The 23,273-nt window shown below is 41.0% G+C and overlaps 1 protein-coding gene and 1 long non-coding RNA gene across 4 annotated transcripts in view; one reads left to right on the plus strand and one right to left on the minus strand.

Moving 5' to 3' along the window:
• POU6F2 (POU class 6 homeobox 2) overlaps positions 1-23,273 on the plus strand; it is a 507,860-nt gene that overhangs the window by 424,607 nt on the left and 59,980 nt on the right. For all 3 annotated transcript variants that reach the window (XM_033193710.1, XM_033193712.1, XM_033193709.1), the window contains one exon: positions 21,816-21,956. In XM_033193710.1, the coding sequence (XP_033049601.1) occupies positions 21,816-21,956 (141 nt within the window). The remainder of the gene's footprint in view (positions 1-21,815; positions 21,957-23,273) is intronic.
• Positions 19,812-21,562, minus strand: LOC117073161. The gene is made up of 4 exons (XR_004433141.1): positions 21,550-21,562; positions 21,230-21,333; positions 20,141-20,219; positions 19,812-19,996 (listed from the first exon to the last, which is right to left on the minus strand). It is a non-coding gene; the product is annotated as an uncharacterized LOC117073161 (long non-coding RNA).

Raw genomic sequence — 23,273 nt, forward strand, 5'->3', positions numbered from 1 at the left:
AACAGTTGAGAATCAACACACAAGCAAAAAACAATAATAATGTAAAAATGGTTAAATCTTTGTCAAAATGTCCATGTTCATTATTTAAAGGAGAGAAGACACTTAAGTTCTGACCCAGATCCAACCAGATTGGTTATCCGGTTGCAAAAGCATGGCAGATTGTAATTAACAAGTAACAAGAGAAAAAGGTGCTTTTAGAAGCAGACCCAAGGACACCTGAGACCCTGCCCATCAGAATGTTATTCTGAGTTGTATATTTCTGCTCTGTATCTACAGAAACATACAACTCAGAGAGACAGAACCTGTGGGCCTGGGGGAAGTCATCCAATAGAAAGAGAGTACCAGTACAGAGACTCAGGCCTGGGCCAGCAGGACGGGGGGAGGACCTAGAGGAACTGAGGGAGGGGAGTGGACCAGGGAGAGGCAACTGGAATAGACCCCACCACAGCCACAGATCTCAGAGAAAAGAGACAGAGCCCTGGACCCAGGAATTCATGTGGTGGGCCCACTGGCCCTGGCATGAAGGATGAGGCAAGCCTTTAGGATAGAGTTGGCTTTCTTGGGAGATTGGAAAATTAAAGGCTGGGGGAGGCTGTCAGACTGGAAGGAATTGTAGCTTGCAGGTTTTCAGGAAAAGAACTCAAGCAAGAGCAAATGTGATCATAATCCAGTTTGAAGAGGCTAGTTGCCACCTAGAACCTTAGAATAGGGCACTAAGTCAGAAAAGCTCGAATGTACTGTTGATCTGAGGGGGCAAAGCTCCTCGGGTGGAGATCCTCAAACACCCTAGAAACAGGACTGGGGCAGAGAGCCAGGCAGGTCACACTGTAACTAACTGATCTTCATAATAACACCCTGGAGTCATCAAGCAAATGAGGAATTTCATTAAATATAGGAGGGCACAAAAAAATTACTGATGTGGAAAGGTAATGAATACTATATAATGTAGTTTTTAAAAAGTGAATTTAAAAATTACCTTTCCCCAAAAAGTACTTATACTGTGCTCCTGTTGTTATTAATATGTGCATTGCCAAGAAGAACTGCAAGAGGACAGGTACCAAAATACCAGCATTGTTATCTCTGGGATTGAAGTAGTTTTAATCTATATTTTATTTGCTTGTCTTTACAGTTTTCTACAACAAACTTGTACTTTGTGTGTAACAAAAGTAATAAAGGTTAAAAGAAGGAAATGTAGTTGGTAATGCATTTTGTAATATTTCCATGTACAAGATTAAAATTGTTTTTAAAGCCTCTCAGCCATTCAGAAATCCTGGTGATCTGACATGATTCATGCCTCTAGGAACCCCAGACAGCTATTTTTTATTTATTTATTTATTTTGTCTATGAAATAAGAACCTCAGTCTGAATCACTACTAACAGAAACTTTCTATGTTCCTATTTTCTGCAGTATTTTAGTTTGTTCTTATAAGGAAAATGTTAAATTTCCTTTAATCAGGAGATCTAAGACCCCCAATTAGATCAATCCAGTAGTGTAAACTCTTCAGCATGAAGAGCTACATCTTTGACCTCTTTCGTCTCTGCCAATAGAGTATTAAAATCAGCACTGGGTTCATATCACTCAGAGATGCTTAACCATTGACCAAAATCCAAAAAGATTCCATGAAAATGTCCACAATCACACAACAAACCAATCATGTGATTCAGTGCTAAAGTGCTCTGGGTGTGCTTAGAGCCAGACCTCTGAAGATTGTGAAAGTTACAGCCATTACCAAATGTACTGAGAAAGTACATCTTTTCCAAAGTCAGGAACTTCTACACCTATAAGATCTGGGCAGCTTCTCTGAGCTTCTGTTTTTTCATCTCTCAATTGCCTATCTCTCAGCATTGCTGTTACATTAGATCTCATGGAAATGCTTCTTCAATTCTGCAAGGGCAGAATGATTTAATTGTATCATCTTCTCCCCAGAATGTTTAATTTGAATATGATAAATGGCACCACAGATAGGGGTCTTAAAATATGTGGTAAGCAAATCACTGAAATGTAAGGAACTTGAAGATATTTGATCTTGAAGCTGATTCAATAATCCAAAGCACTACCCAGTTAGAGGTCAAGGAAAGGAGGATAAATCCAAACCAGCCCCAGTGGTTCTCATTTGTTCCACTAAAGTCTGGAGAAAGGAATTTTATTGGTTGTGGCACATAAAATAATAGATACTCTGTCCTTAGAAATACTTGCAATTGGTTTAGATCAAATGCTCCAGGGCTTGGACCAGACACCATGGCTGGGCTCTTTCCTTTTTGTAATAGCAGTGACAGATGACCTGTTAAAAACTGTATAACAAAATGCACTGCAACTCAAAGCATGCTCATATCAATGATCATGTCTGAAGACTATGGAAATGGAGGGTAACACATGAGTTAAGAACTAAAGAGTTAGTTGAATTGGCAGTTGTTTTGTGTTTCTTTTTAACCAAAGTAAACAAATTTGCCACATGTATTGGCTATAAATTAAAATAATGAATATGCAAAAAATGACGAGTGTTTTTCAAAAAAGCCCTGCTTGTTTCTGCCTCAGGGCCTTTGCACTTGCTGCTCCCTCTCAGCACTGTTCTGCACCCAGATATTTCCGTGGCTGACTTCCTCTCATTTCTAAACTCTCACCTTCTCAGAGAGATCTCTCCTGACCTCGCAATTGAAAGTATCTTTTCTCTCTGCCCCAGTTAGTCCTTTTCTTTCTAGTGCTTCCCACTACCTACTATTACCTTGTCTATGGTTTACCCATTTACAGACAGACAAGTATTACCTTGTCTGTCTCTCCTACAACTCCTGATACACACAGAATGGAAGCAAAATTATTAGGTCAACTTGATTCAGAACACATTCGGAAGCTTTGTGTCCTCTAAATAAATCCTCCTAAGTAGAGGGATAAATTTTGATCAAATAATAATATCCAAATGTTTTTGAAGCCAGGATTTAGAAAATGTTATTGTATATATGTGATTTATGACCTGCCTGCATCCAAAAGGGATCTGAGAGAACTTATAATCAAAAATATATAATTCTCATAAGCAGAACCAGTAACCAAAATCCATGCAGAGTGAAAAGAAAGTAAGATACCAAATAGCTAGACTTACATCATTTCTGTAACTGCTAATTAAATTTAACCCTGAGCTTCCTGAGGGTAAAATTAGAAAATGAAACAATAAGTTCTGCAAATCTCAAATCTTTGCATTGGAAAGAGTATCCGTGTGTCACAAATGACTACTTTTTCCCTCTTGTGTTTTTATTCATTCAACAAACACGCATCGCTTGCCTAACAAGGCATTGTGTTCAGCACCAGGGGCAGAGGGAGGAAGTAAAGAATAAGACATGGTCTCTGCTCCTGAGTTGCACATGGTCCTGGGAAGCCATCACCAGTGAGAGAGAAGTATGCTAGTCAGAGGCTTGGAGGTGTGAAAGAACATGCTGGGTTCTAGGAGCTGCCAAGTTGCTCAGAGTGGTCAGAGCATTAAGAACCCAATGATCACCGTTGTGCAACCTACCGTGTGCCTGAGCATTGAACTTCATACCGATGTCCCAAGGTAAATGCTTTTTTTTTTTTGAGACGGAGTCTCGCTCTGTCGCCCAGGCTGGAGTACAGTGGCCGGATCTCAGCTCACTGCAAGCGCCACCTCCCGGGTTTACGCCATTCTCCTGCCTCAGTCTCCCGATTTGCTGGGACTACAGGCGCCCGCCACCTCACCCGGCTAGTTTTTTGTATTTTTTAGTAGAGACGGGGTTTCACCGTGTTAGCCAGGATGGTCTCGATCTCCTGACCTCGTGATCCGCCCGTCTCGGCCCCCCAAAGTGCTGGGATTACAGGCGTGAGCCACCGTGAATGCTTTTTATCACTCCCCATGAGACTGGAGGAACCTGAGGCTTAGAGAGGCTAGATGTGGGGATGCTGTAGTGCCCCAGATCCCCCTTCATCTGAGAAGTATTGCTGCAGCTGTCTGGAAGTGCTCTTGGCTGACAGTCACCTGCTGTCAGCAGCCCCTTCCAGAGAGGGTCTCAGCTGCAGAGTCTTCTCATCCAAAGCTTTGCCCAAGGCCATGCCCCTTTCTAGGGTAGTCTACATCCAATTACCTACTCACATGGAGCTTTAAAGAACCAACTTAGGGCAGATCACCAGGTCAGGAGATCGAGACCATACTGGTTAACACGGTGAAACCTCATCTCTACTAAAAAAAATACAAAAAGTTAGCTGGGCATGGTGGCGGGCACCTGTAGTCCTAGCTACTCAAGAGGCTGAGGCAGGAGAATGGCATGAACCTGGGAGGAAGAGCTTGCAGTGAGCTGAGATCGCGCCACTGTACTCCAGCCTGAGCGACAGAGCGAGACTCCCATCTCAAAAAGAAAAAAAAAAAAAAAAGAATCAACTTAGGCCACTTTTGCAGACCATTCTGGCTTCAAAGCTTCCCCATGGGGCTGCCAGAAATGCCAGGCCTGCACCATAGCTTGATTTCTCTCTGTTCACTCCAGCTGCCACCTACTCTGTTCTTCAGGGGTCAATCCCAAGGTCCCTCCTTCATTAGCATCCTACACACTAAACTCACAGAGTCTGCCTCTGGGTAAATACACCTGGAACTCTATCTAGGTAACAGGGTGGCAGAGCCTCCTTTAGAACCCAGACAATATGACTGCAGAGCTCCACCATTTCTATTATAGCTCCCTCACACTTGGTGCAGAGTAAAGATGAGGTTTGAATTGTACATTTAGGACAGTCACAGTGAGATGAGAGGTGAGTTGCTCCTCTGAGGCCAAGGGAGAACCAGCAAAGATTTTTAACAGGAAGGTGATCTCAGCAAATGTTTCAGGATGGCTGCTCTGGCAACAGCACAGGGACTGGACTATGATGGGAAAGGTCACCTTATCTCCATAATATTAGGCCACAGTTGAGCTAGAGTCCCACTTTATTTTATTTATAATTTCTTCTTTAATTTTCTGAAAATAATGCAAAAAAGAGCAAGAAGAAGTTGGATCAAATAGCAGTGGCATACAATTATTAGCACACTTATCCTGTGTATAAATCCTTAGATAGGTGGTTACTTTCCAGTCTGTCTTCAACACACACACAAAAACATCTTTAAATACACAGCCGGCAAGCCAGTTAGGAGATGATGGTAATAGTCAATGCCATGATCCCCTCTGCAGCTTCCGTTGTATTGGGCTCATGACATCAGCCCTGAAAGTGGGGGAGAAACAGTCTAAGCTGGAACAGCAACTGCTCAGAGAAGTTGCATCTCAGCTGGAAACGCTAGCTGCCCAGGGCCATTGCAGCAGGGGACCCTGTGGTGGGTTGAGCTGTCATGGGGCACCCTGTGCTGGGGACAGGAAGACACTGGACCCAACCAGCTCATCCCCAGGAACCCAGGGTCACCCACCGGATGATTCTGCTTGTCTCTCCACAGTGGTTGTCTCCATGACAAGACATACACAATCTTTATTTTATTTTCCATCATGCCATCTTTGAAATAGACACATATGGACACACATGAACACACATGGCCCTGTTCCAAATCCCCACCTACCAGTACTAAGAACCATTTTATAGTTTTCCTCTCCTAAGAATTTTTTGTCTAATACATGTGCTTCCTTTCCATTGCAATCCATCCCATTCAGACTCTTCTTTTTCAGACCACAATGGCAGAACTCAGGGAAACCTGACATTTGCTTCACAGTTTACATAGCTGATTGAATGTACTCTCTACAGTTCCATGATGTCTCTAACAAATACACTCGTTTTTCCCTTTAGAGAATAGGGGATTGCATTGGAATGTCAGGATCAAGTTAGTACATCAGGGGGCACAATCCATCCACATGAACCTCCACAACACGGTGGCTCCTGGCTCCACACAGCAAAACTGATGTAACCATCCACATACAGTTACTCAGCTTTGTCCATTTGGATACAGGACAATTTCTGTCGAAAGCAGTTGTTTTCATTTGCTACAGATGCTCTCGAGCTGCTGTCTTGGTAGCCGTCGAACATCATGCTTTAATCAGTCACTGATGGAGTCCATTGGCTGTCAGGACTGAACCTCAGGTAAAGTTACAGAACGAGTCTAAGATCCAGCCATGACCTTGAAAAGTGCACATCTAACACGTTCATGTGATTCCTGAGGCTGCTCCTAGTTCATGGAGGGAAAGCCAGACCTCCTGCCTCGAGCAGTCATCCAATCCATCAACAAGGCCACTTCATATCCTTTAATTGTAAAAAAAAAAAAAAAAAATTGTAAAAAAAACCAGAATCAGTTATTTCTAGGAAATTATAAATCTTCAGGTTATGACCTTTCAAAGAAAGAGCAGAGTAAATGTTTTTCAATCTTTATAAAAAGAGAATGGAGAGTTTTTTTGGAGAAAGCAGGATTGACCATGTGTGACAGTGCTCACATGGAAAACTTCACCAGCCCAGGAACAGAGAAGGGAACTTCAGGAGAGCATCATCACAGTTCCCATCAATCAAAATAATCTCCTTGCTTCCATTGTTTGAATGTCCTGTTGATATCCTTGTTTGATTATCAAAATGATTTTCTTTCTTTCTCTTTCTTTCTTTCTTTCTTTTTTTTTTTTTGAGACAGAGTCTCACTCTGTTGTCCAGGCTGGAGTGCAGTGACACAATCTCAGCTCACTGCAACCTTTGCCTCCTGGGTTCAAGTGATTCTCCTGCCTCAGCCTCCCGAGTAGCTGGGACTACAAGTTCCCACCACCACTTCCAGCTAATTTTTGTAATTTTAGTGGAGACAGGATTTTACCATGTTGGCCAGGCTGATCTTGAACGCCTGACCTCAGGCGATGCACCCACCTCAGCCTCCCAAAATGCTGGGATTGCAGGCGTGAGCCACCGCACCTGGACCAAAATGATTTTCAAACAAAGAAAAGTTGGCTGTAGAATGGCTCTCACAATGGTGAATTGAATTTCTTGGACTTAGTCTTCTGAGAAAAACAAAAATCAAAACGAGAGAGAAAAGTCTTTATTTTGCTGTCAAGTGCATCTATCCTGTTAAATTAATGGCTAGTACATAAGCTCTATTTTATGTTTGAAACCATTTCTACTTGAGATAACCTATTTTATAATGTATTGCATGATTGCTATTCGAATACTAGATGACAAAGTTCATGAGAAAGAAATGCATTAAAAATGTTTAGAAAATTATAGGATTGTTTCAAAAAGTTTTTGAAATGGAATGCAATTTTTTCTGCATTTCTTGGGCTTATTTACCATAATTTTATTGTTTTACTTTGATATCTGTACACATCAGTTTACTGACTACTGAATCCTCTTCAAGATGTTTGTCACAGAGAAATGTGTCTGTATTAGTCATAGTGTTACTAGCAGTGGCCTTAAGAAACACAAGTTGTGTCATTCATTTTCAGAAATATACGGCAAGCCCCTGTGCCATTTTACTTTTCTAAACACATCCGTGAAAATTTAGGGAAAAGACAGTAGCAACATGACTATATCATGTCTTGAATAAATGTATTTCTAAGGACCATAATTCTACGTTTTAGTTTTATTCTGAGATGCTTCAAACCAACCTTATCACTGTTGAATTCTAAAATATCAAAATGATTTATTTTAGAGCCAGGCTTTCAACTGTAGTATTTTATTATAATTTATAATGACTGTACTTTGATTATATCCAAAGTTTCTCAGAAACTGGATATAAACTTTCTCAGTTCTGAAAAACTTTGGATATAACCAGACCAACAGTTGTGAGTAATTTGCCTTGATTGCAGTTGTGAAGGATAGCAGTTGATCTGTAGGTGCAAATCAATCTATCTACCAATATTTCTAAGGTTAAAAAAGAAGCTGTGGTTACAGAAACTAAGGAAAATAGAGGACCAAATGTAAATGTGTTCCTTCATACAAAAATATTTTTTCCTAACTATAATATCTTATACATATAAAAATTTGCGTTTCTTGGTTTTATTTAATGTTGAGGTTTCAAAAACAAAATGAGATTCTTAGTAGCCATTTTTCCCCTGTGTTTAGCAATTATATTAAGGCACAAATGAATAGAAAATAATGAAAAGTATTATTCCCAAGCCAGAATTGGGCAAGTCAGCCACAGATCCAGTTCAAACCCTGTGACCTTTAAAATAGACACATATGGACACGAATGAACACAGATGTCCCTACTCCAAATCCCCACCTACTGCTGAGAACCAATTTATAGTTCTTCCCTCTTCGGAGTTTTTTGTTTAATACATGTGCTTCCTTTCCATTGCATTCCATCCCATTCAGACCTCTTCTTTTTTTGGAACGTAAAAGATGCTACATCAGGTAGGTAGTGATAGTGAAGACACCATCAGATACGATCATGCTCACTTAGTGATATTTCACTTAATAACTGAGTGCAGTGGCTCACTCCTGTAATCCCAGCACTTTGGGAGGCTGAGGCAGATGGATCACTTGAAGTCAGGAGTTCAAGACCAGCCTGGCCAACATGGCGAAACCCCATCTCTACTAAAAATACACATCTCTACTAAAAAACACACACACGTGGTGGTATGTGCCTATAGTATCAGCTACTTGGGAGGCTGAGGCAGACGAATCGCTTGAAACCAGTAGGTGGAGACTGCAGTGAGCCGAGATAGCACCACTGCACTCCAGCCTGGGCGACAAAGTGAGACTCTGTCTTAGTAGTAATGCAAAAATATCACCGTGATGGTCACTTAATGGTAAGGCAAGGCAGATGTGTTTGTGAATTCTTAAAGCTCATGCATCTCCATGATTCTTTTTAAATCAATAAATCTTATCTTAACCAATTTGCATGAACATTAACAAAAGCACCAAAGAGAATGTTTTCCAGACCTAGACGGTTTGAGAAGCATCTAGGTTTGGAAGATAAACTCCTTCCTTTAGCTATAGTTGATGAGAGAAGCCAAGGTGGATTACAAATTTCTTCCATTGGTGCATTCGTTAAATCAGTGGATAACAAAGTAATACATGACCCAGCTTTTCCCAGAGTGTATAACATAGAATATAAGTTCTAAGGGATGTTAGTGGTGTTACATGAGAAGTGGGTACTATCATCAAATAATGTTGGGTAATGCAGAGTTAAACAAGCCGAACAGGTTTTGTTTTGTTTTGTTTTGTTTCCCCCTGTGGACAACTTTCAGAACTGTCAACATGCTGACATGCATTATAAATCACCAAAAGGTAGATGCTTCATGCAGTGTTCCCCAAACCTATTTCGTTCTCAGACCTTTCATTCCAGGCAAACCCTGGAACTAGGGTCCCACAAAACACACATTGAGAATTGCTGTAATTCTCAAGTATTCTACCAAAATATCATTGTTTGCTAACATATATAGCCACTAGCTAAAAAATACATTGTTCTTAAAGCATTATGAACTTCCATTTTATTTTGGTAAATTCTTGAAAATCACATTTTCTTCTTGTTATTTTATGGCTTTTTTTCTTTCTTTCTTTCTTTTTTTTTTTTTTTTTTGTTTGAGACGGAGTCTCTCTGTCACCCAGGCTGGAGGGCAGTGGCCTGATCTCAGCTCACTGCGAGTTCCGCCTCCTGGGTTCCACCTCCCGGGTTTACGCCATTCTCCTGCCTCAGCCTCCCGAGTAGCTGGGACTACAGGCGCCCACGACCACACCCAGCTAATTTTTTGTATTTTTAGTAGAGACGGGGTTTCACCGTATTAGCCAGGATGGTCTCGATCTCCTGACCTCGTGATCCGCCCGTCTCGGCCTCCCAAAGTCCTGGGATTACAGACTTGAGCCACCACACCAGGCAGGCTTTTTCTCTTGAAACCTCTGATGACTATCTTGGTCAATTTGTCCAAGTTCTTAAAACCAAAATCTTAGAAAAGTAAACATGTTCAATATGTTGGGGTTTTTACTTCATTTTCTATTTCTGTATTTTATTTTAATATTTCCTATATAATAATTATATGATCGCTTCCTAAAGTTGTTTATTTTCTTTTCCTCCTTTTTTTCACACGGAGCCATTTTGCTTTATTTTTGCTTTAAGTTTGGCAATTGAGAAGTATAGAAGCATAATGAATAATAAGATGTGCTCTCATTTTGGAAAATGTAATGTACAAAATAAGAACTCAGTAGTGTACATGTTATTCTGAAAAAAATCAAAGTATGAGTAAAACTTTCTACCATCCAGGCACAAGAATATATCCCCTCAAAACCTAAATTATTCCCAAGTTTCATACTAAAGTTATCCTGATGAAAGTCCCCAGCAGCTGTCTCTGTCAACAGATGGCAACCCTCTTGCAAAGTGACAACCAACCCTTTCTCTTCCTCCCTCTGCAGTACTCTTCTTCGGTACACAGACAAAACTGCTATGCCAGTTCTAAGTCTTTGCAATAATCCTTGAAAGTCTTTGTCTGGTCGACTTGCAGTTACTTATCTTTTAACGTTAGGTAACTAGTTGCTATTAAAAACCTATTATAGATTTAAAGTTCCATTGTTTTCCCTAGGATAGAACACTGTGATAGCTCTGATCATGTTGGAAAGGCCACTAGTCCCATTCCCAGCCCAGAGGTGTTCACCTGCCTCTTCTTGCTGCCTGTGGGCTACTGGAAGCCAACCTAGAAGTCAATGAACAGCCCAGTTGTTTTAGAAACTTGCCATAAGCCTTGACTCACTAAATATTTATTTCTAGCCATATGTTCCCACTTGCTGAAACAGACTTAGAAAATTATATTTAGTTAATACATTTATTTAGTAATCCTTGTAGAAGCAGGACTCAAAAAATATAGCACTGTTCCAAATTTTATTCCATTTTAGCATCATCGTAGACTTTTATCATTTGAAGAACCTTAAAAAATTATCTGATTCAGGGCTTCTCAGACTTTAGTATGAATTAGCATCACCTGAAGAGTTATTAAAAACCAGATTGCTGCTCCAGCCCCCAGAGTTTCTGAATCAGCAGGTCTAGGGGTAGATGCTGAGAATTTGCATTTTTAACAGTTCAGGGGTGAGGCTGATGTGATTCATTCCAGGACCACACTCAGTGCCACTGTGGGAGAAAGCCCTTTCTTCCAGGTCTGCTTCGGAGAAGCTGAGCATTCATGAAACTAGCCTTAGACCAAACACCCCATAGAACTCTGGAAGGAGGGAGCAAATCTGGCTTTCTCCTGTCCTTGGAGCAACACAAGGGATGATTAATGGGTGGACTCCGTGTGTATCAGAGGTTTTCGTCAGGGAAGGCTAACTCTTTAACACACATCCCTAAATCTGCTGTGGCTTCATTACTGTTGGGGACTACATTTGGAGAACCACAGATGTAGTTCAACCTTCTCATTTTACAGACAGGAACGTGGAGACTCAGGCAGGGCAGGATGGCATGACCAGGGAGCTGCTGATGCAGGAAGAGAGCTCAGGTGCCCAGACTTTGAGCAATTTTACATTCCCTTCTGCACTACCAGTTACCTAGTTTCTGCCCATAAATGCACAGCCAATCATTTCTCAATAGTTACAGGACTGCCAAAGCATTTCAAAAAATATTTTTCTCTTTGCTGATTGGGGAGATGGGTTTTCTTCCATCAGTGATTCCTTGCTCTCTTCTTCCTAAATGTGGAAAATTCCCTGACAGCCTTGCTTTTGCTCTTGGTGAGATTAAGCTTTATGTTTTTTAACCTATGTTCGGTTTTATTAATGGGAACTTCCCAAACAATCTATACAACAACCTTTTATATTTTCTTGGCTTACGGCTTCTACAGGTAGTGGTTCCTACTGTTAGCTTAATGTGTTTAGAACAAACTATAACCAATATATTTTGTGAGCAGAGAAGGGTTTTATTTACCTCTGAGCATTCTAGTCATGTTTTCTGCTTTCCCGTTTCATGTACTCATCTTCCCACTTCTACACAGTCGTATTTTCTCTAATAATTTGGACCATTTGTTTTTCCTGACGGCATAGTTCTCTTTTGGACACTTAATGCCGCAGCACCTTTGGCACGGGTGTGGCAGGTGCTCCTGGAATGTTCAGCTGCTTTTCGAATCATCTGCCAAAAGTACCCTCTGGGCTCTTTACCATCCAAGAAACCTTCATGGATGTGAACCCAGGGCTGCTTACAGACACCCACTTAAGACAGATGTGACGTGACCAGAAATGGCATTTTCTTCTCCCTATAGTTAAAATGATATATCTGACCCTTATTGTGAATTCAAGAGGGTAGATGGTCTAAGGTTCAGCAGCAGACCAACAACAAATGGCTTTGTTTCTATTGGCCCCGAGAAATATACATCGTATGGCCCAAATGTAATGTTTTTTGTGGGATGGCTAGCATATCTCTGGCTAACTTCCTTCTACAACAGCTGTACAGTGGATACTTTTTATGAGGCAAGCAAGGCATTATACATAATAATAAAATTCAGTAACAGCTTAACAAGGCTCCCCATTTGCCCGTGGACTGATAAAACGAAGATACTATGTATAACATTTGTTACAAGCGTATTTTAATAACCAACGTGGTTATTGGGATGGAAGGAAGAGGAGGCATATGTTTTGTTCTTTATAAGTAATTAATTGAATTAGCTGGAAAGTAATTAATTGAATTAGCTGGACTTAAGAACGGTTTCTTGAGTTTCAGTGGTAAAAATAGAATCTGTAGAAAAGACACATATTCTGGAGTAAAATACGTCAGAATGTTCCAGTACTTAGTCCCCAAATAAATAAAAGACGTCCAGCTATGCTGCGCAGATTCTCAGGAACCTGAGGTCTCATGATAAACTAGTACAGCACTTCTAATTAATTTTTAACATTATGCTTTATAAAATCACAGCTCAGTCTTAACACATGCACCCAGCCATGGGGGTTCTTCCTCATCCATCTGTGTATTTTTTTTGTAACAGACAACACTGTATTTTTAAAGATGATGGCTTTGGTTTTATTATTCAACGTTCAATTATTAATTTTTGGTCAGTCAGCAGTTTAGCATTCCCTTTATATAAAATAAATGAAATTATTTGATAACTTGATGACTACCAGTTGGTATTGTTTCCTGGGCTGCAAAGCTGTTAAGGCTAGCTCTTTAATGTTGCATGAGGATGTGAATATTGAGGTGTTTTCATAAAACAGCCTGCATGGGAAATACTCTGTGGGCACTCTATGCCGTAGGAACTCAAGCACATCACTCATACATGGACTGCCTATTTTCCTTCTCCCACCTTCTTCAAAGCCCATCTCAGAAGGTTCCTGGCTCCATCTCCTGTCTTAGGTGTGCTGTGGACATTCAGAGCATAGCCAGCTTTCTGACATCCCATAATCCCATAATTATTCTTTCTTCTATTCCAACTGTGTGTCTTTCCCATCTGCTCAGTTGGTCTGTGATTCATCCAGGATTGAGCTCCTATCAGTTATTTTGTGAAGCTTCCATGACACCCTTCCTCTTTCCCCCACTGAGCTAGCCAGTTCCCCAATACATCCACAGTTCACTTAGCATATCCCTACACTGGCTTGTACCCATTGGCTCTTGTCTGTCTACGTATCTGTCTCTCCGATACTCTAGAAGCTTGCAGGGAGAGACCACACCACCATACCTGATAAACAGTCAGTGCTGTGTTTGATGAATGAATGAGTGGTCAACCAGACCGTGCTTCTGTGTGCAGTTACCCCCAGCTGCACTCCCTCCCTCGGACTGCCCTATTGCTCCCAGCTACCTCCTGTTCTCCTCTGCCTCCAGTCTGGCCCATCTTCACCCAATCCAACTCAGTCTGCAAGGTGATTATTCTAAAGTTCACATCTGATTATGTCCCTCCATCATTGCCTATGAACATAAAAGGACAGGTCCATAAAATAATATACAGGGTCCTCCCTCTACAAGCACGTGCCTTGCCCCATCATCTGCTGCTTTCCTCCTCCTACTTCATGTTCCCCAAAATATCAGAAGTGCCAAACTAGGAGCTCCCTATACACAAAATCCTGTTTCTCAACACCACACCTTTGATGATGCTATTTCTGGTGAGTGAGAAGACGTTTCCTCTCACCTTCTCACTGCCCTCACAATCAACTCTGAGCCGTCCTTTAAGACTCAGTTCCAAAGCTATCTTCCCCAAGGAATCTCCCACATTCCCCACAACCTGATGAGGATCCCTTGTCTGGATTCCCTCTGCCCTTCTCTTAAAGCATTGGCTATGTAGGGTGACTCTACGGGCAGTGCCTCAAGGCATGAGGCTCTTGTCTTGTCCATCTCTGTGTCCCTGGGCCTGGCACAGAGCCTGCACCTTAGTTATTAGGAAATATTTGATAAACAACACTGTGCTAAAGCTCCAGAAAGACGGAACCTGTGTCTCGGCTTTCTTGGAGCCCCTCATCCTTTCTGGTCTTTTTCCTGCACTCAATAGCACCTATTGTCCCTTGTAAGAACTCAGCAAGTGTTGGGAACTAAAGTAAAGTAGACGCAGGTGGCTAAAGAGTGTGTTGTGCTTTTCTGTAGCTAGAAACTAGAGCAACACCCACTGCTATGCTGTGGCAAAATTCATTTCTAAAAAAACGTTCATCACAAGAGTGCCCCCAATCACTTGTTTAAACTGGATGCTAGAATATAAAAAATAAAAAAAAAAAAAACAGAAAGAGTAATTTGGAAATATCAACAAACTCACCTAACTAATGTGCCATGACAATAGGCAATTGGTAAGAGTAGCACTGTTGTATGTAAGTAAGAAAATAGCATGAAACTCAATAAAAACATAGATTTTTCAGGTTATTAAATGGAGGACTAGACCGAAAAGGAAATGAGATGTGTAGGCTTGTAGTAATACAGTATTTGTCTACATATAACTTGGATAAAATCTGATTTAGAGTTGGTGTGTTTCCATAATGCTGACCTCTCTACTTCAAAATCAAATCAATGTATTGGGTTAAGTTAAAAGCTAGTTTTTCCCCTCAACTCTGAGCTTGACTATTTTGTCAGTAAATTTAAAAATAAAAAGAAATGCATCCCTCTGGAGAGCTTTCTAAGAGTTTGCCACTAGATCACTGTGCGTCAGCCAGACTCATTTATTTCCTTCCCCTCCCTCAAGTGCTTCCAAGCTCCCGAGGTGCAGGGCTCATCGATTACTCCACATAACTTGGACCTGGGCCCCATGTGAGCTCTAGCTCTCTCTCCAGCGTACTTCCAGAGCAACTCTTCAGCACGTCCACAAGTGCTCATAGAGAGTCCCCTCTGTCCGCCTGCAATGATGTCCAGGCTTTGTGAAGCCATCTGAGTAGAGCCTCACTTTTCACTCTGCATCCAGTGACCTCCAAGAGCCACAGACCATCTCAGTGCCCAAGTGGCCTGACACCCCCAGAAATCCCACCTCCTTAACCGATCTCACTTTCCAGTGCCTGGCCTCAAAGCAGCAGTGCTTGTGCCCGAAGGCACATAGAATCCATCATTATCTGGGGAAGGTAGCCCCTTCAACTTAGGCCCATGCTGCTGTCTATGGGGCTTTGGCTTAGTTCATGAGGCAGGGTTGGGGAGATGTAGGCTCCATAGCTGGACTCTGTCTCCACCACCATAACCAATGATTTAAAAAAAAAAAAAAAAAAAGCCTTGTTCACTGCCACTTTATCCTTCAGCTCCCAAATAACCTCAAACCAAGAGATTAAACCCTCAGCCCAGCCCAGCTCCACCCAATTCCAGGCATAGAATTTCTAGGGACATCTGGGATGCAATTTCTTGGTCCACAATGTCCAGAGAAGAGCTAGGTTTTCACCTTTGGCTGCTGAGTTGAGTTTTACATCCTGGAATATTCCCAACTAGTATGAAAGACTGCTCAGTGCCAATTTTGACCTTTCAGGACTCTGCCTGCACAGCTAAGAGGAAGGCTGCATTTGTTGGTGCCAACTCACGTGACAAACTGGCGCACGGGGGTTACACGGGAGCCCTCAGGACTGAGTCACCAGATGTGTGAGGCTCTGGCCAGTTGGTCCAATGTGGTGTGAGAGATTGTAACGCATATATATATATTTTATACATATAGAGAGAGAGACAAATATATACATATTTTGGAGAAAGAGTCTCACTTTGTCACCAGGCTGGAGTGCAATGGCTCAGTCTCGACTCACTGCAACCTCCGCTTCCCGGGCTCAAGCAGTTTTCCTGCCTCAGGCTCCTGAGTAGCTGGGATTACAGGCACATGCCACCACGCCCAGCTAAATTTTGTATTTTTAGTAGAAATGGGGTTTCACCATGTTGCCCAGGCTGGTCTTGAACTCCTGACCTCAGGTGATCCACCCACCTGATCCACAGGCGTGAGCCACTGCACGTAGCCTGTAAAGCATATATACACACACACACACCACACACACACACACACACACATAGTAGAGATGGAGTTTTGCTCTGTCACCCAGGCTGGAGCGCAGTGGCTGGATCTCAGCTCACTGCAAGCTCCGCCTCCCGGGTTTACACCATTCTCCTGCCTCAGCCTCCCGAGTAGCTGGGACTACAGGCGCCTGCCACCTCGCCCGGCTAGTTTTTTTTTTTTTTTTTGTATTTTTTAGTAGAGACGGGGTTTCACCATGTTAGCCAGGATGGTCTCGATCTCCTGACCTCGTGATCCGCCCGTCTCGGCCTCCCAAAGTGCTGGAATTACAGGCTTGAGCCATCACGCCCGGCCTACAAAACTGGTTTTCTAACTGTTATGAGAGTATTGTTATAACACAACAATAATGATGAGACCCGGGAGAAAAATTTAGTAGGATAAAACACACATCAGGTACATTGTTGAGATACATATGGCCACTCTTCCAATATTTGTCTACTGATAATTTCTTGACCTTTTAAGAGAAGACTTGAGGGTAAGATGTGGAAGTACTGATTTGGTTAGAAGAATCCCAAGGAACCAAGAGACACTTTTTCGGACATACAGGAAAAGTCGAGGTCCTAATGTAGGTAAATGAACTCAAAAGCTGCATTTGCCCTGCTGTTTCTAGGCAGCCACGGCCAAGTCATTTCAAACCTTAAATGAGGAATGAATAGTGATGAATGCATTTATGAATATCCTCATTTGAAAACAAATGGCACCACAGTTCCAGAGTTCTAAATTGAAAAGTTAGTAGCAAAAAAGAGCTGCTCCAAAATCCATACTCTATAAAATCCACATAGCTCATGAGGAGAATGATAGAACTATAGATCATGGGCAATTATGCTCCAAAGAAAGGTTTTGAGGCAGCTGCATTCATAAGTCCCTCTTAGAATGAAGACATAAACATAGGAATATAATACCATAGCTAAATTGCCTCATCATGCTGCCATATTTTTGTAAATGAGATTTATAATAATAGAATTATATAATCAGCCCATTTGCATGAAACAGATTATTATTACTAATGTTCAGATTTAAGGAAACTGAATTATTTCCAGGATGCAAACTATGCATCTTTCAGAGAAAGAAAATATGGGACATGACTTAGAGAAAAACCTTCTTCCATCATGTGATATTATCTATGGTGACATCCATATGACATCATTTAAAGGGGCTCCTTGGGGAGACTTTATCAAAGCTTTTTTTCTCATCACCATTTAGTGTACACAGGCAGCAAGGAGATACACAAAGTATACAGATTTGGAAATATGGATTTATTCTCGTTATGAGATGAGTACCAAATATCCATATTGATATGTAGGCATAGAAATAAATCACTGTAAATCCTAAAGGAATTTTTTGCAAATCTTTTTCCTGCATTCCCTCACTATCAAATCAGCAACTGTGAGATGGACTCATTGATAATATTTTGACGTGAGGCAGGAATTAAACTCCAAAATGGGTACCCTTATGGAAACCTAATGAATGTTGCAAACTAAGGATGAGGAAAACATACTATAAATAAGGTAATGTCTTCTCTTGCTGTCACCCACTGACCCTGACTTCAGACTCTAAGCACTACTTTCTCTATAGATGAGTTAATTCCATCAAATAGGACAGGCCCAAGACTGGCAGATGAAGCCCTGTCTTAAGGACTTTTTGCTTATGCTCTCTACGCTAAAATACTTTCACACATTCTTCAAGCTGATCTTTTTTTAATAAGAAAAAAAATAAAATAAAATTGCCCTAAAAATAGGGAATAATTACCCTTGTTCATATTATTTCCAAAGAAAAAAGATATTTATGGAAGTGAGTTCTAATTCTAAGTTGATTAATTCAAAATCTTCATGCACAGTAGAAACCATCAGAATATTAGCTAGCATTTATTAAGAAAATAATGTATGCTAGGTATTCTAAAATTTTGAATGCAGTATCGCATTTAATTCTCATTCTAACCCTGTGTGTGATATTCTTTTTATACCCATTTTACCCATAAGAAAATGAAGTGTGGTTTACTTAAAGTCACAAACCAAGGCAGTCTGTTTTCAGAGCTGATGCCCTCACCTGCATTAATGGGCGAGCAGGGGAATGTGAGGCTTGGAGCCTTTCCTCACTGACATAAAACTACTTTAAAAAATTATTCTGTCATTGTATTCTCTAAAATTCCAGGGAGGAGAAAACTGTCTTAAGATATCAATGTTTCTCTTAGTGGGTTTTTAGACTCCAGAAGTAGAACTTGATGTATTCAAGGCCCAGAATCCATTTGTATATAACATAAGAACTCTAGCCCTCTGCCAATCCTTCCTTTAGAAAGCTTCCACATTTATCAACAAGCACACACCAGAATTCATCATGTCTTTTAAGCTGGTCTGTTGAAAACAAGACCATGTATTATAGTCAGACTTCATTTGGGCCATCCTTTGCTGGTTAGGTACATTGGCAATGAAAGATCTGAAGGCATAAACTTGGCAGCAGCTCCAAAATATCCAGTTGGTCCCGGAACTATAACATGCTCATTATGTGCATTTATTGTGCCTGGGTTCCCCGCTGTCCAAATCTACCCGGAGTCTCCAATCAAGAAATATTGATAGGAGCAGTGCTAACATGATATGACTGGGGACAATGCAGAGTGACATGACCAGAGGTGATGAGAAGAACACGTGTGGTTTCCTGACCACCCCCTCCACTTCCCTGCCACATATTTTAATGCATACTACATCCCTGCCTTGGCAGTCACAGACAAAGAAGCCAAAAGATATGTATGTATAAAGTTGCATCCATCAACACCACCAGTGGTCCTCCTGGAATGCTGTCAGCTTACAGATTGGCTTGCACCCACTGTCTGTGCACACCACACTCTGTGACGGTGGTTCTAGCTCTAGTTCTACAAGGACAGCAAGGCATCTCCCCAGAGCTCAGACAACTTCCACAAAGACCTACCGGAATGCCAGGTAGGAAGTAAAAGAGTCATTTGAGTTGGCATTTGCTTTATTAAGAGGGAAGGGCAGCAAAAAGAGGACCAAATTAGATTTTAAGCTAGGACCAGAATACAGAGGAAATAAACATTAAAAATAAGCCAAACCTATGTATTTGTGGTTGCCAAGGCAGCAGTCCAAAGCAGTTGAAGTATACCCATTTCTGACCCCAAAACACAAAGGCTCAGAAGCTCACTTTTAAGTAGAGACTTTGTTTTGTATTCAGAATAATTGTTTATATTTATGCAATACCTGAATAGGCAGCAAATTGCATGGGACTATATCTGAACAACACACTAGTGTCCTAAATGTAGGAAATTCCCAATCTATGCTATTTTGTATCTAGAGAATAATTCTATAATTTCCTATATGAATTTTTGATCAACATAGATGTTAGGGAAATGTCTTGTAATTAATAAAAATATTTTCTTTTCATTAAATATAAATAATTGCCCATCTTCTTCAGAGAGAGCAGTCTGTATATAGATATTTAAATTGTTCACCCAAAATTCATGGACCAAATCCATGTTCAACACTAAGATCCAATTGAACATAATTTAATCATTTGTTGAGGATGAAGAAACTTATTTTGAGATATTCCGAAACTCAAGAATTTCACTATGATTTCAACTTGTATTGCATGAAAGAAATGTAAACATGGCAATTGATAAATGACCTAAAAATATTGTACCAATGGTCAGTGTCTGTACCAGCAGTTTGGAGACAGTATTTCCAACGCAGTCTTCTCACTTCAGAAGTTAAAAAAAAAAGAACACATTATGAACTCTTCTCACTTCAGGTAGTCTACAAACAAGGAGAGTTACTACTGGATGCATACTGTTACCCCATCTATCCTATAAAGACATACTCCAAAAATCAAAATCAAGACCAACCTGAATTTTAAATCCCATGGTGGTAATCTGGGATAAGACAGGGTTTCTCTTTAGGCTGATGAGTGAGAATTTTTTTCTCCTTAAAAAGAAAATCATTATTGTCTTTTAGGAGAGAGATAAAGGCAAAAGACATAAAGTAACCAACTTAAAATGGATTCTCATTTAAAAAAAAAATAGCTGGGTCAGCAGAATTACTGAAGAACAGTTATGTGAAATGTAGTTATAAATGAATAAAGAAACCAATAAGATAAAGATATCACATTAATGAAAAAATAATTATTAAATTCCTGTCCTTTTTGATGTTTTCTCTGATATTTCCTTCTTCATAAGTTAGTATAATCTCTAGGCAAATTTCCAAAGAAATTAAGAAATAAAATATGGTTTGAAGGAAAGAAACAGGGAAGAAGGAAAAGAGAGAGAGAAGAGAGACTGAGACAAAAAATAAAGAAAGGAAAGTTTAAAAAGTGGCATTTTTAGAAGAGCTTCCAGGACTTGAATTAGGTATGGCATTAATTTTTTTCCACCAAGTCTTAGTCTTGGCATGTTTCTGAAAAAAATGCAGGAATTTCATGGATGTGGGAACTGGTGATGGAAAATGCATTATTTCCAACACATCAATTGTTGTACTTGAGAGAAACTATATGGGAAAAAAATAACACCCTAGAATAAATACAAATGAAATTCATGTATCAAAACCAATACTGTGAAAATAGTTTAAATGTTTCTTGAATTTATATCTAGTCATTAACCTAAATGCAGATTTTAGTTGAAGCCACACTTCTGCCTCATGGTCAGAAGGCCTGAAAACCTGTGGCGTGGAAAATTGGCAGGAAGGAGAATATTGAATTGGTCTCCATGGAAAAACAGATTTTGGCAGCCATAACCTACTCCCTGGCAGGTCTCTCTCCCCCTTTCTCTTTCTTCCTCCCTGTTTCACTCTTGTCCCAGGAAAGAGGCTGAGGAAAGACCATATATCAGCTACAACAGCAAGCAGTTGTCAATCTGACCATTCATCAAACAACCGTTCTCATTGGCCTTGAATCCTGTGGTTAGGGTAAAGCCCCAAAATTGTCGCAGCCCTAGACTCACCCTCTGAGAGCACAGAGGCCATAGATTTCCATTTCTACTGGCTTTGGTTTCCTTCTCCCCTCAAACAAGAAAGTGGAGTGGAACACCTGCCTCACCCGATGTCCCTGAAAGAAACTGCAATCCACAGATGGAAATGATAAATTCATTCACAGAAATCCTAAAAATCTATTCCTCTCTTTCCACAACCCCTATCTTATTTACTCCCCTATTCTGTCTGGTTACCTCAGGGAAAGCAGATATTTCCTCAGAGTTTTATTTAGTCCAGAGGGCTTCTGCAAAATCATTTCTCCACCCAAGAAGGTCCTAACAGCTCACCTCACCCCTAAAGTTCAGGCTCGTTCCCTCCTGCGCTAGTCCTAAACCCAGGCTCCATCAAGCTGCCCAACATTTTCCTTCCAGCCTCGTTTCCATCATCCCCCTACCCCAGAGCTTCCAGGGAACGTTCGCCACGCCCCTCCGGTGGGTTCCAGGCCCCTTTGCATGAGCGAATTGAGGCAAGAACTACCTCCCTAGAGTCAATGTTGTGTCCGTGTGCTGTGCCTGTGCCTCTCGGTGGTTTTCACGGTGATCTTTTCTCTCTTTGCAGCTGGTTAATAATCCACTAGCAAGTCAGGCTGCAGCGGCTGCAGCAGCCATGAGCTCCATAGCAAGCTCACAGGCCTTTGGCAATGCCCTCTCCAGTCTTCAGGGGGTCACAGGTCAACTAGTTACTAATGCACAAGGACAGGTGAGTGGGAGATGGGAACAAGAGTGCATTTTTATGGCAGATTGAACTCGGAAAGGAAATGAATTTCTTTTGCATGACAGTGATATGTAACCGCATCTATTCGAGGCAAATAAATAATGTTTACTAGCAATGTCAAGAATAGGAGAAGGGTTGGGAGGTGTTTCTATATTTTAGAAGCAAGATTTTTTTTCCTACCTCTAGATTGTCAAAGTTTTATTTTGTTTTTGTCTCTGTACTGTGACTCATGTTATGACCTTACATGAAGAAGTTACTTTGCATTACTGGGGCATTCTTTCAAAAAAAAAAAGTTACATTTTAAGAATAAAATGTCAGTTTTGCTTTTTTTATTTTTCACTTAGGGAAGAACTTGGATAATGAGGGAAACTGATCAGTTTCCTTCCATAATTGCTGTAAGATATCAAAATTAGTCTTAACAAAGCCAATTTTTGAATGTATGGGAAGGTGATGAAGAAGTCTTATAAAAGCAACAAAGAAAAGGGGTGAGTTAGAATGAAGCCAATTGCAGGTCAGCTCCATGGCCCCCAGCCTCCTGCCAATTCCCATGGAAGCCAGGCAACCTCTGGCATGCTTGTTGATTTACTTCAGTATGACAGGGGCAGTAAACCTTCCTCATGTCATGAGATAGGGTCCGTCCCCTCACACTGCTAATGTACCACGTAATGGTCATACAAGATACTAGAAGAGCTTCAGACGACCCAATAAACCCAAAACCTGCATAAAAAGCAAACGAGATGAAACTGATGATGTTAGGGTACCCTCCATCCGAAGGCCTTTCTCAGAGCCCAGTCGTTAGGACACTTGGTTCTCCAGTGTGACTGTTTATGATCATGAAATCCAAGGGAGAAGGGGCTAGCATTCTCACAAAGATTTTTTCCCCAGCCTTATTTATTTGCCCAGCAGTGTGTTTGCATCCTCCCTGCTTGGCCTGCTCTGTGGAGAGCAGGCATTTCGATGTCTTGAACCCTGTCTTTATTTTACATAAAGAGTAAACAAAGATGCATTATAAGCTAAATCGTCTCCGTCTACGTCCCAGGGAAAAAAAGCTGACCTTGTTTTATTTCCTGGGCGGGTGCAGGATTGTCCCATCAGAACCCCGAGGGCTGAACGATGGAGCTTGTCAAAGAGAGGCCCCATGTAATGAATCATCTTATCACAGGTGCACACCACACATATTAAAGGAGGGTTGTATGAACACTGTGCCCTCTACAGTAACCTTTCAATGTCTGCTTTAACCCTTGTTCCAATCCCTTTTCATCAAAGGATCATTTTATGCAGCCGGCTCTAAATGGAGGCTCT

This window comes from Trachypithecus francoisi, unplaced genomic scaffold (assembly GCF_009764315.1).
Source record: "Trachypithecus francoisi isolate TF-2019V2 unplaced genomic scaffold, Tfra_2.0 Lachesis_group4, whole genome shotgun sequence".
Classification (NCBI taxonomy): Eukaryota; Metazoa; Chordata; class Mammalia; order Primates; family Cercopithecidae; genus Trachypithecus; species Trachypithecus francoisi.